Source organism: Salvelinus sp. IW2-2015, linkage group LG26 (assembly GCF_002910315.2).
Source record: "Salvelinus sp. IW2-2015 linkage group LG26, ASM291031v2, whole genome shotgun sequence".
NCBI lineage: Eukaryota > Metazoa > Chordata > Actinopteri > Salmoniformes > Salmonidae > Salvelinus > Salvelinus sp. IW2-2015.
The window spans coordinates 20,521,762-20,534,827 of record NC_036866.1 but is presented as its reverse complement, the minus strand read 5'-3'; the positions used below and the strand labels follow the sequence as shown (position 1 = coordinate 20,534,827).

Sequence of the window (13,066 nt, the reverse complement as noted above, 5' to 3'; positions counted from 1 at the left end):
AGAGACATGCCTCTGCTCTATTATATGTTATTTCATTGAATAATGAGTCCTGCACCATCTTGTTTTGACACAGGGTTGATTTCACTGTCAACTCTAAGATGTTAACATGCCCTTTTGGCATTTTCTGTGTTTGTCAACAGCAACTGCGCAGCCAGGCTCGAGCACTGATCACGTTTGCTGGGATTATCCCATACCGCATGGCAGGCGACACCAATGCCCGGCTGGTGCAGATGGAGGTCCTAATGAACTGACTCCAAAATACCCCAAAGCCCCAGCCATACCCATCCTTCTCATCAACTGTCTGATTTTTTTTGGTGCATTTTTCCCATTTCTTTGTCTTTATGTTGCTCCATATTTGTATTTTTTCATAAATTGAAATAAAATGTCAGTTCAATTTAATTTCTTATGCATTAATTTCATTATAAACCCATTATTTGATTCATTTTAATTTAGTTTGGCAGTTTGCTTATTGTTTTTTCCATTCTTATCCATCATGGATGGTCATCTATAAAATGATTAGTGGTATGAGTACTACCTGGATTTCAAGAAAACACTGAAAGAAATATTTTTACTCTTAGATTAATTTGAAATTATTGATTTTAAAATTAATTGTGGCTTTTGATATTATTTTATGGTAAAAGGGATAGTTAACATTTTTGGCAATGAAGCCCCCCCCCCCCCAGAGTCAGATGAACTCATGGTGCTCAAACTGCAGGCAGAGACATAAAAATCGTATCCATGAGTATAGGAAATGTATGCACTCACTGTAAATCGTTCTGGATAAGAGCATCTGCTGAATGACTAAAATGTCAAATCTGACTGGGTAAGTAGAAAAAAGGGCTTGGTTGCCAAAATGTCAAACTATCCCTGAGACATGGCTGACTATAGTCAAGAAGCAACAGGGAATTGCGAATCATTGCACTAGCCATAATCCAGTGGTCCAGGAGGAACAAAAGCTTGCAAAAAGTTTTAATTCAAGTATTCACAAGATGTGTGTTCTACATTAAAATCCACCTCAACAGGTGATTTTTKAAAAATATTTTGAGAAATCATTGATAATGAGATTTTGTGGGTGCTAGAACGAAAATTCAACATCCACTGTATACTCTTCGTTGATGGAACGGCACACAGAGACAAAATGTATCCCTGCTGGTGGCTTTCTATTAGGAATTACATGATAATGATATGTCTCTTTGCTACTAGTCATACTGGATTGATTGCCTTAGAAAGGCCAATATGTTTCTTTGGATAACATTATTTTTTTATGACTGATAATATCACAGCAGCTGAAGAAATGACAGTGTAGGTAATAACTGAATTGAAAGAACATTGTGATGGGCTTTGTCATGTTTGACGCTGCTGCACTTATTGACAGATGGTTAGAAGGGAAGGAAATGCCCTGAGAGAACACAGAAGGGAGTCTTTGCTTCACTTGGCTGCACTAGATTGTTGAAGCTGTTCCCTCTCAAACTTAACCCATTGTCACCACAGGGGACTTGTGTTCATTATGGAGAGAATCAAACTTGACTGTGCATGCTCTTTTACTGTAGTGCTTTAACTTTTCACTCACAGCCATTCCCATCATCATTGGATCTGTGCTGGAGTTAGTTACCACCTCGGACTATGATCCTCTTTCCTTTGTTATTGAGACGGTGCTTTTACTTTGCACCACATCACAACCTGCTCTAGTGAAGATCAGTCTCTGTGTGGAGAAGACATGGACTGGGAGCTCCCTCTGCCACGGTTTATCCATTCTAAGGTGTGTGTGCTGCAGCTGGTGTTGTGAATCAGGCCGATGCCACACACCCGCTATAACCCGGCTATTTCACAACACCAGGGTGGCACTGCACCACTGCCAACGAGACGCCAAGGGCAAGCAACAAGCAGCTTTGAGGAGCCGAAGATCAAATTACCTACTAGAGTACCTACAGTTCATTTGATGAAATGTCTGCTGTGATTTTGATTTCAATGACATGTACAAGTATTTGATTCAATGTGTTTTTACTTAATTTTGTGTCAGATTTAGCAATACAATTATGCCCCAATGAGGCAAAAACACTATACTTTGGGAGATTCCAGGAGGAGTTTGATCATTTGTTAAAAATATATGTTTTCAGGATATAATTAATTTTAAAAGTTATATTTTGGAGCAAATGCAGTCAGGGGGATCAAGAGTTTTGAATAGTGAGGTTTCTGTACCAGGACTTCTGCAGTGTCTGCAGTGTCAGCTGTATTGTAGTATGCTCAACTGTGCAAGTTAATGAGAAACTCGATGAAAGGACTGCTGGCACAACATCCCACTGTGCACACCTTTGTTGAATCAACGTTGTTTCAATGTCATTTGTCAACGTATTGTGACGTGGGAAATACATTGGATTTGAAAAAAGTCATCAACCAGTACCTGTGTATTGGGTGAACAATCCGTGTAGTTTTTGGCCAATTAATATTTCCTATTAGATGACAAGATAAAAAACGAGTAAAGGGTTGTTCCTCATTTATTTTATTTGAATCCGAAATCAAACAACACATAAACGGTTTGTTTTGTGTTTTTTGTTGTCTAAAGGAAATGTTAAATAAAGATAAATYGAATAATGATTTGATTATTCAAATGTCTTTTTAATGGTCGGTTCTGGTTCAACCCATGCACTGTATGTTTTGGCAAATTGGTGTCTTCCTGACAACACAGAAAATTATAAATGGGTCTTTCTTTGTTTTATGCAGATATAATGGCTATTTATATATATAAAAAAATGTTTCTCATTCCAATGATTTGATTATTGACTGTCACTGTAGTGGGTCATGTGACCAGTCCTGAGTCCAAAATTGGCCTAGGTCAGTGAAACAATTACTTCCACAACTTTTACAACCCTAACGACTAACATGTAACCTACATAATTGTGGATAGGCGCTATAACATGCCACCGATCACCACAAGCTTCAGTGCCTACGAACTTAGACAACGTGACCACAAGGGCAGTCAGCCACGGTGCAGTGAAATTCGTGCGTCTTGACCAATGATCTATACAGTGGTCATGACCCATGGAGATTCAGTTTTTAGTTTTGCCTATGTCAGGATCTGGCCATTTGTGATGAGCATAATAACGACATCAATAATAAGGTATGAAATAAACTCTGACCACGGACCTATAGTGATTTGAAACTCCAATGAGCAACCGTGCGGAAAGATCAGGGCCCGGTTTCACAAAATCATATTGGTTCATCGCTAGAATGGTTCTCACGATTAACTAAGCCTTAAAATGCTTTTGGCAAACCAAGCCCTGTGCCCCGTTTTCCAGAGCCAACGTATAGCGTTAAAATCTTCGTTAGAACCATCTTACGATGTATCTTTAGCAGCCGAGGTGTTTCCCTGAGCCTTCGTTAGTAACGTGGCTCTTAAAACCCTTGCACACCTACAACCACTTATAGAGCAGCCAAAGTGCACGGTTAGGCTGAATCTTGTCAGTACAAATTTGAACCACCCGGAACACTATAAACGCCAAGCCATTGTCAGAGGAACAACAATAATACAGCATATGGCTGCTATTCAGCAGATTGTTGCTCTCCGAGATAACCGGCGATGCCGGTTGGTGTATTTCAATAAGCTTATTCTCAACAAACTGAGCCCATTGCAGTCTCAATGATGGGGCAGAAATACAGGGTCCCACGAGACGAGATACTCAGACTGCTCGACCTTGTTTCTCCTTCAAGCAGGTAGAGTTTTCTCCAGGTCCTTCGTGATGGACACGTCATCATAACATTAAAAAAAATAAACAAGATGTGTGCAATAGAGGTTTAGTTACTGTATATATACTGAACAAAAATATAAATGCAACATTCTTTAATACAGTTCATATAACTGGGAATGCAGATATGCATCTGTTGGTCACAGATACATAAAAAAAAGGTAGGGGCATGGATCAGAAAAAACYTCAGTATCTGGTGTGACCACCATTTGCATGACCTTTGCATAGCGTTGATCAGGCTGTTGATTGTGGCCTGTGGAATGTTGTCCCACTTCAATGGCTGTGTGAAGTTGCTGAATATTGGCGGAACTAGAACACACTGTCGTACACGTCAATCCAGAGCATCCCAAACATGCTCAATGGGTGACATGTCTGGTGAGAATACAGGCCATGGAAGAACTGGGACATTTTCAGATTCCAGGAATTGTGTACAGATACTTGCAACATGGGGCAGTGCATTATCATGCTGAAATATGAGGTGATGGCTGCGGCTGAATGGCATGACAATGGGGCTCAGGATCTCGTCACGGTATCTCTATACATTCAAATTGTCATTGAGCAAATGCAATTGTGTTCGTTGTCCGTAGCTTATGCCTGCCCATACCATAACCCCACCGCCACCATGAGGCACTCTGTTCACAACGTTGACATCAGCAAACAGCTTGCCCACACAATGCCATACACGTGGTCTGCGGTTGTGATGCCGGTTGGACATACTGTCAAATTCTCTAAAATTATGTTGGAGGTGGCTTTTGGTAGAGGAATTAACATTCAGTTCTCTGGCAACAGCTCTGGTGAACACTCCTGCAGTTTGCATGCCAATTGCACGCTCCCTCAAAATTTTAGATATCTGTGGCATTGTGCTGTGTGACAAAACTGCACATTTTAAAGTGAGCTTTTACTGTCCCCCGCACAAGGTGTACCTGTGTAATGATCATGCTGTCTAGTCAGCTTCTTGATATCCAACACCTATCAGGTGGATGGATTATCTTGGCAAAGGAGAAATGCTCACTAACTAGGATGTAAACAAATTTATGCAGAACATTTGAGAGAATGGAACATTTCTGGGATCTTTAATTTCAACTCATGAAACATGGGACCAACTCTTTACATGGTACAATTGAATAGGCCAAAAGCATAGCCAATCCATTCAGTGAAATGAATGATTGAGGCTGGACTCAAATGCTACATTGATTTAGGGCGTATGCCCGCTGAAGACAAGTCACATAGGCCTACTGGCTATGTCATCGCTGGATGGGCTAAATAATGTAAAGCTATTTTGTGACAATGTATTTTTGTTGCAAATTGCTATAGGCCTATACTTAAACAAAATTGCATTGAAACAAATTCATCGATCCAATGATTTACCATCCGTAAGCTATAGGACAAGGTGCAGCTATATGGTTTGATGCGGTTTCGTGGACWTCCCCACTGATAACCGGTAATCCCTTGTTAAATCGGAACAGCCTCAGCTCATATATTTAGGCATATACTAAGCTCCTATATGTCCGCACGTGATGACATTCATAGGCTAATGCTTATATGTGGAGGCGTTGCCTGAACAAAAGTGTGCACAATAGGCTCGCTAATAACCAATTTGTTTATCATCTCAGGCACTGGCCTCTAATTGACACAGCTGTTTTACCTGTATTCTGACAGGTTCAGGATCCTGGACAGCGTTGATTAAAAAAACGTAAGTGCTGAGAGTTCAGGATGAGAGGCAACGGGTGAGACTATTATAGAATCTTCATTCAAAAGATCTAAAAGGTATTCTGGCTCTCTTACATGTGGAACCTATTTCCTGACTTCTCGTAGTCTGGGGGAAGATTTAAATTGCGTCCTCTCTACCTTGTCTCCTCAAAACCCATWAAAAAAAAATATATATATATWTWTTTTTTTTACCTTTATTTAACTAGGCAAGTCACCAATTTGAGGAGAAAGGCATAGGTCCCTCCCCTCTGACCTTCTCCAATGGGTTTTGAGAAGGAGGCGAGGAGATAGGACACGATGAGTGTGAAAATGAGATCTTCCCTGGACGGCTCCATCAGACTCATCTTTCCCTGCTTTCGCTGTTGCCATGCACACAGTGGGCTTCACAGAGACTGTGCAAGCACTAAGGAAAGTCAGTGTGTAATTACATAGGCGTTTACCCACATCCCTTATAGTCAACCTTTTAAATTGAGTTACATTTTTTAACTGTACTCTTGTTTGTCCCCCAAACTTCCCACATCAGGAGAGTGGTTCCAGCATAGTGGACCCCATCATTGGCATCTGCATCATTGGAGTGATCACTGTCACATGTCTGCTGGCCATGTCATTGGCTGGGATGGAATGGGAGTCCAAGGTCAATTTAACCTGCCACTAGGAAGCAATATTTCTAAATAAACTACAGTATATGCCTGGTGTCAAGATGCAGGAGAAATAGAGAGGTGAGGTGTAATTGAAATMAACTTCAATTTTATTATTTAAGTATTTAAGTTGTTTGAGGTATTTTTTGTGAGCCTCTGAATATGTATTGTGGTGCATTGTGTTTGAAGTGAGTGTTCATTAATAAGCCTGATTAATACAGCATCTGAATTGAACATCCCATCTCCCTTTCATGTAAATCTCTCTCGGACAAGGTGACTTTTATCAATATATTCGGCTCTATTTTGTGAACGCTGCGTGTAACACATCCGGTGTCAGGATAAATAAAATGCAAGGTCTGCTAACTTTCTTTAATTATGTTTAATTACCGCAAACAATGAATGGCAAATGCAATTTTCGTATATACGGGTTCGCTGTTTCACCGCGCAGGATGAACAGAGAACTGGCAAGAAGTACGTAAACAGCTGTTCTTATACCGTGATGACGTCGTTTCAACGCGTCTGTTGGCCTATCACAGTAGGGGCTTGGTTTAGACTCTGCCCCCCTTTGCTGGCCCCTTGGCGCGTTCCTTTGTCCACCTCTGGTTGCTGGGTAGATTAGCTCCGTCTTGGGTCTGTCGATTCTACACTAAAACAGTTCCTAATATGGTATTGTCCAGTATTCTAACCTCCTCGTTGGTCTAGAGAGATGCACCCCTCCCCTCTRCAGACTGTCCACAACTTTTATGGCCTGTGTTGGTCAGTCCTTTCACCTACACACCCACACCCCTCTGTATAGTTTGTGTATGTGTGTAACAAAACAATATTCCTCTTCAACCAATATGCTAACAGGCTATTATGCTTAAACATAAATCCTAACAATTTACTCTCAGATTCGAAAATGCTAATCAGCATCAAAGTATGCATCGTGCAAGACTAAAAATCCCTGCAAACTCCTGCACGTAATCTCTAGCTGGCACCTTTGCTAAACGGTACATTTTTAAGAAATGTACCCCATTTATTAATTACTACATTTAGCTAACATTAGATAATTAATTCAGAGATTCTTACCTTTGCCTAGATTCGTCAGTTTCGTCCAGATCCAGATGAAAATCAGCTTCCCCAAACTTGAAACTCACACGCAGCCTGTGCTGAGGACCTAATGCGAACAATGTCCGCATTTTCTTACTGAATCAACTAAATAAAAATGTCTCACTTTGTATTTAAACTTCTTATTCCCTCTCTTCTTGCCTCCCTCCTCTCATACCTCAGTGTCTAGTTGTCAGTGTTCTGCCCAGTACGCCTGCACTGGTCGACATTGTTGGAACCTTTACCAAGAATCTAAGCCTGATGATGTGTATGAATGTTGTCACTGAGTTATCATATTAAATCATTGTACAGAGATTGACATCTAGGGTTGTCCTATTGCCCGGGGAAAGTGACCTGAACAGTTGCACAAGTTGAGCCTGCTCTGAGGTTGTCCCATTGGGCAGGTGATTTTTTTCTTATTGATAACAACCAAAATGCAAAGAATGTTAGTCACTGTTCTTCTGATTCCTCCCCTGTATGTAGGTGAAAATATCCACTTAACATTTTCAGGCAAGTGATAACAATCTTCGGTCAACCAAAAAATACTCCCGACATGACTAATGGCCAAGTGCCTTTCAGATCTTAAAGGTGCAAAATGCAGAAATCGCTCCACCATTTCCTGGATGTTAAAATTCTAATAGTTCACCTAATTTCAGTTTATGTGACAAAACCAGAAATTTATAAMGTAGAGAATCATTGTACCATCTAAACCAGTGAAATATGTTTTCAATAACCAAAAATATTGTATTTTCAGCCAGTAAATAGTGAACATAGAACAGATCTACCGCTTCTTAGACTTGCGTTCAATGAGAATGACAGATCTACATTACATTTTACATTTAAGTCATTTAGCAGACGCTCTTATCCAGAGCGACTTACAATCTATAACTCACATATGTGTTGGGCCGCCCAAAAAGTTACGTATTGAAGGTTAAACTAATAATATATGCCACTAAGCAGATGCTTTTATCCAAAGCGACTTAGTCATGCATGCATACATTTTTATGTATGGGTGGCTTTAGCAAGAATCAAACCCACAACGCTTGGCATCGCAAGCACCACGCTCTACCGACTTTTATTTTTTTATTTCACCTTTATTTAACCAGGTAAGCTAGTTGAGAACAAGTTCTCATTTACAACTGCGAGCTGGCCAAGATAAAGCAAAGCAGTGCGACACAAACAACACAGAGTTACACATGGAATAAACAAGCATACAGTCAATAACACAATAGGGGGGGGGGGGAAATAAAGTCTATATACAGTGTGTGCAAATGGCGTGAGGAGGTAAGGCAATAAATAGGCCATAGTAGCGAAGTAGCTGAGCCACACATGTCAATCCCTGATTGTGCATGAGCTATTTTTTGTATTCTATGCCATAAACCTCTCTCTCTGTTACCCTGCTGTGCCAAAAGGGAGGGCCTTCTCCCTCAGCTGTGGACGCTGCCAGTAGCAACAGTCATGTGACGGATCAAATCCTTGTATCAAGGTGTGGTGGCAGATGACCTGCACACTGTGTTTCAGATGCTGCTCCAGGTAGGCCAACTTCCAAGCCTCATCTCCATCACCACAGTAGTGAGATCTAGTAGAACAATGGTCTAGATCCAGTTCATCATGTGGTTCCATACTGCAGGATTTAATCCATGTGTTATAATTTATTCCCCCAGGGTGCAGGTTTTGTCAGATATCCTCCTGATGGGGTTCAAAAGGAACTGGCATAAAATCAAATCAAAAATCAAATTATATTGGTCACATAGACATGGTTAGCAGATGTTAATGCGAGTGTAGTGAAATGCTTGTGTTTCTAGTTCCGACCATGCAGTAATATCTAACAAGTAATCTAACAATTTCACAACATGTCAGGACCCGGTTACGAACTCGGGTCTCCGGTGTGAGAAACAGTCACTTAGCAAACTGAGACACTAATAGTCGGCAGAACCCAGAAGATGAGGCAGACACAGCAGTACTTGAGACGGTGTTTTAATAAAGTAAAAAGGAAAGTTCGTCAGGCAAAAATATAAATCCACAACATCAAAAGTAATTCCAAGAGAAAAAGGTAATCCTCCAAGTCAAAAGGTAAATCCACAAGGTGGTAGGTACAGCAGGAAAAAGCCTCAAAAGATAATCAAAAATAAATAAACGAGAAGGAAAAACAGAGTACCACAAGAGAGTCCAACTGGAGCAACAAATGTTCACAGCATCGCTAGGGCTGGGTGCTAACATTCAAACACAGAGCAAAGAACTGAGGAAAACTAAGGGTTTAAATACATACAAGGGAAACGAGGCACAGGTGCAAATAATAACTGGAAACAAGGGAAAACAAAAGGGTCAAAAAAGCACAATGGGGGCATCTAGTGGCCAAAACCGGAACAATCTTGGCCAAATCCTGACACAACAACTACCTTATATACACAAGTGTAAAGGAATGAATAAGAATATGTACATATAAATATATGGATGAGCGATGGCCTAACGGCATAGGCAAGATGCAGTAGATGGTATAGAATACAGTATATACATATGAGATGCGTAATGTAGGGTATGTAAACATTATATAAAGTGGCATTGTTTAAAGTGACTAGTGATACATTTATTACATCAAAAAAGTGGAAAGTGGCTAGAGATTTGAGTCAGTATGTTAGCAGCAGCCACTCAATGTTAGTGATGGCTGATGCACCTGTGCTGACCTCGCCTTCTGGATGATTGCGGGGTGAACAGGCAGTGGCTCGGGTGGTTGTTGTCCTTGATTATCTTTTTTGCCTTCCTGTGACATCGGGTGGTGTAGGTGTCCTGGAGAGCAGGTAGTTTGCACCCGGTGATGCGTTGTGCAGACCTCACTACCCTCTGGAGAGCCTTGTGGTTGTGGGCGGAGCAGTTGCCGTACCAGGCGGTGATACAGCCCGACAGGATGCTCTCGATTGGGCATCTGTAAAAGTTTGTGAGTGTTTTTGGTGACAAGCCAAATTTCTTCAGCCTCCTGAGGTTGAAGAGGCGCTGTTGCGCCTTCTTCACCACGCTGTCTGTGTGGGAGGACCATTTCAGGTTGTCCGTGATGTGTATGCCGAGGAACTTAAAACTTTCCACCTTCTCCACTGCTGTCCCGTTGATGTGTATAGGGGCTGCTCCCTCTACTGTTTCCTGAAGTCCACGATCATCTCCTTTGTTTTGTTGACGTTGAGTGTGATGTTATTTTCCTGACACCACACTCCGAGGGCCCTCACCTCCCCCCTGTAGGCCGTCTCGTTGTTGTTGGTAATCAAGCCTACCACTGTAGTGTCGTCTGCAAACTTGATGATTGAGTTGGGAGGACAGAGCAGACCATCCTGCATTGACAACTACATTGGCATTCTACAGTGAGTGAATCACTGTCAAATCAGAAAGAWGAGTTCCTTATGGATGTGTTAGTGAGAATGAAGTTTAATGTGTCTTTGTGGCTGTGTTTCAGTGACTCATTTGACCTGCAGTATGAAGTGTGTGGGCTGCGGATGAGGGAGTTAACCCTGGGTTTGAGGCAAGCCCAGAAACGGGTGTCAACACCTGTGTGCACACCTGCAAATTTTTTATTTATGTATGATAACATTCAGAGTATACAGTTTGTGGTCTATGACGTTCATTCTTTTTTTAATAGTATTGACAGAGGGATGTTGTCTTGGTTACAGTAGACCCTGATGCCATGGTGACTGAGCCTCAGCCTCAGCCTCATACTGTGTGTTAGTCCAAGCAGGGGGAAAATACCATTGATGTGTACTGGCTGTTCGATGATGGAGGTGAGTTTATTGTTGTGAATTGGATTGTGCCCATGCACAAATCTCAAAATGTACAACATAATCAGACTGATAATGTGTGGTCATAAATCATACAATGTTGTTAAATGTCAAGTACCACAAGTCAGAGAGATAACATAGGATAGAATTATGTCACGGTCATATCAGGCATATCTAGTGGTCAATGTTATGTGTGAAAGGTAAAAGTTAAGGCTGTTGAGACGTTGTTAATTCCCTACCTGCTCACACGTAATAAGCGCTGGGCAAGGTGCAAGGTACTTGTCTTTGTGGGCGGAGACATCCTAGCGAAGGGAGGAGCAAAGGAAAGAGTGAGTGTACCATGTTTAGGGTCATACTGGGCGGTAGAGACATTATGTAATGTTGTCAGAATAGCCCTTTGCCTTTCCCCTTCTTTGAATAGTTAAACTGAGCATGTCCTTTGTGTCCCATTTATAGTCATGGCCCTCATCGGCAAGTTCTGCCTTGGTTTCCATGACGTCAAAGTGCTGCCTGATATCAATGGACGACCACAACATGAACAGTATGGTTCCCTGTCACTCACTCTCTACTCTATGATTGTGTCTTATTCAGCACTGTATTGTCTTATTCTTATGTAAGGGTTCAGTTGATAACATTTGAACATCTTGGCCATGTTCTGTTAATCTCCACCCGGCACGGCCAGAAGAGGACTGGCCACCCCTCATAGCCTGGTTCCTCTCTAAGTTTCTTCCTAGGTTCTGGCCTTTCTAGGGAGTTTTTCCTAGCCACGTGCTTCTACACCTGCATTGCTTGCTGTTTGGGGTTTTAGGCTGGGCTTCTGTACAGCGCTTTGATATATCAGCTGATGTAAGAAGGGGTTTATAAATACATTTGATTGAGTTGCACAGTGATTAAACCCTATGAATTTAATCTACATCGATTTACAATTTATGCAGGTCAGTGCTCTGTTGAGACACTTCCATCTGCCTCGCTGACAGTGCGAGGAGGTTTGAGGATCTGATATGGACCTACAAGCTGAACACCGACCAGAAGGATGGGCATGCAAATGAAGCAGGACTGTCCCTGGGTGGTGTCTGGTGAGGAGATGGAGAGAAATAAGATCATTAACTGGGATTCGAGGGCCCAAAGGGCAAGCCCACTCTATTGCCAAAATGTCAATTGTAGCATAGCTAGATGTAGAATACATGTTTTGGAATTTTGACAGTATCATTGTTCTCTGCTTACTGTACCTCCATATATGTGTTTTTGCTCCAGACCCTTCAACAGATTCGTCTGAACGAGGTTCTCCAAGATTACTCAAGGGATGCAGCCATGATTGTTGTGTACATATTTTGTATTTACAAAACAGATGTTTTTATTGCATTCATTGACTTCAACCCACCCCATCCCATTACAAAGCCCATAAAGGTGAGAGGGATATTGGAGTGATAACTGAGCTATGTTCTCTTATTGACAGAGCTATAAAAATAGAGTCACACACTCCATATATAAACTCCTAGTAATTTATTGGGTAAATCACCAACGTTTCAGCATCACTGTGCCTTCAAGGTAATGTCATGAATGCATAAACCAGGTTATGTAGACAAACAGTGCAACCAATGACAATAGTGAGGGGTGTGTCATAATTATTAAGTTAATAAGAATGAATTGAGTGAAACTGTTAAAACAAATGTGTTTATAGCATATTGAATATATTAGGCTATTGTTATCATATGGAAACATAATTAAATATTGTACATAATATTAGCATCAACATACATTGTTTAATTCAATTTCACATAAATATTTAATTGTTTCCTATTTCATGAAAACATTTTGTTACATGTAATCTTTTGGTTCAACCATAATGCATAATAAGCATCATCAACAGGGGGAACATATTAGGTGTACGCTGATAAGCTGTAGAAAGAATATATCAATTTATAAGACCGGTTCATTAAAGAGAGAATTGTTCATAAGAAGGACCTGAGATCAAAGTCAATATTCAGACCACTAGGGGGCAATGTTTTTAGATAGGATATCCAGTAAGCCTCCCTTTGTAGTAGTAGGATCTCAATGTTACCTCTCCTTGATAGAGTAACATGCTCAATGCCTGTCTATTTGAGGGAGGATATAGGATGGTTAGCTT

The 13,066-nt window shown here is 41.1% G+C and overlaps 1 protein-coding gene and 1 pseudogene across 4 annotated transcripts in view; both read left to right on the top strand.

Annotated features, from left to right (window-relative positions):
• Positions 1–399, top strand: part of LOC111952990 (nuclear pore complex protein Nup93) — a 43,713-nt gene extending 43,314 nt beyond the window's left edge. For all 4 annotated transcript variants that reach the window (XM_023972038.2, XM_070435191.1, XM_023972039.2 and 1 more), the window contains one exon: positions 141–399. In XM_023972038.2, coding sequence (XP_023827806.1) covers positions 141–251 — 111 coding nt within the window. In that variant the 3' untranslated portion in view covers positions 252–399. The remainder of the gene's footprint in view (positions 1–140) is intronic.
• A 10,448-nt stretch (positions 400–10,847) lies between these two features.
• On the top strand, positions 10,848–12,408 carry LOC111952731 (solute carrier family 12 member 3-like; annotated as a pseudogene).
• The last annotated feature ends 658 nt before the right edge of the window (positions 12,409–13,066 follow it).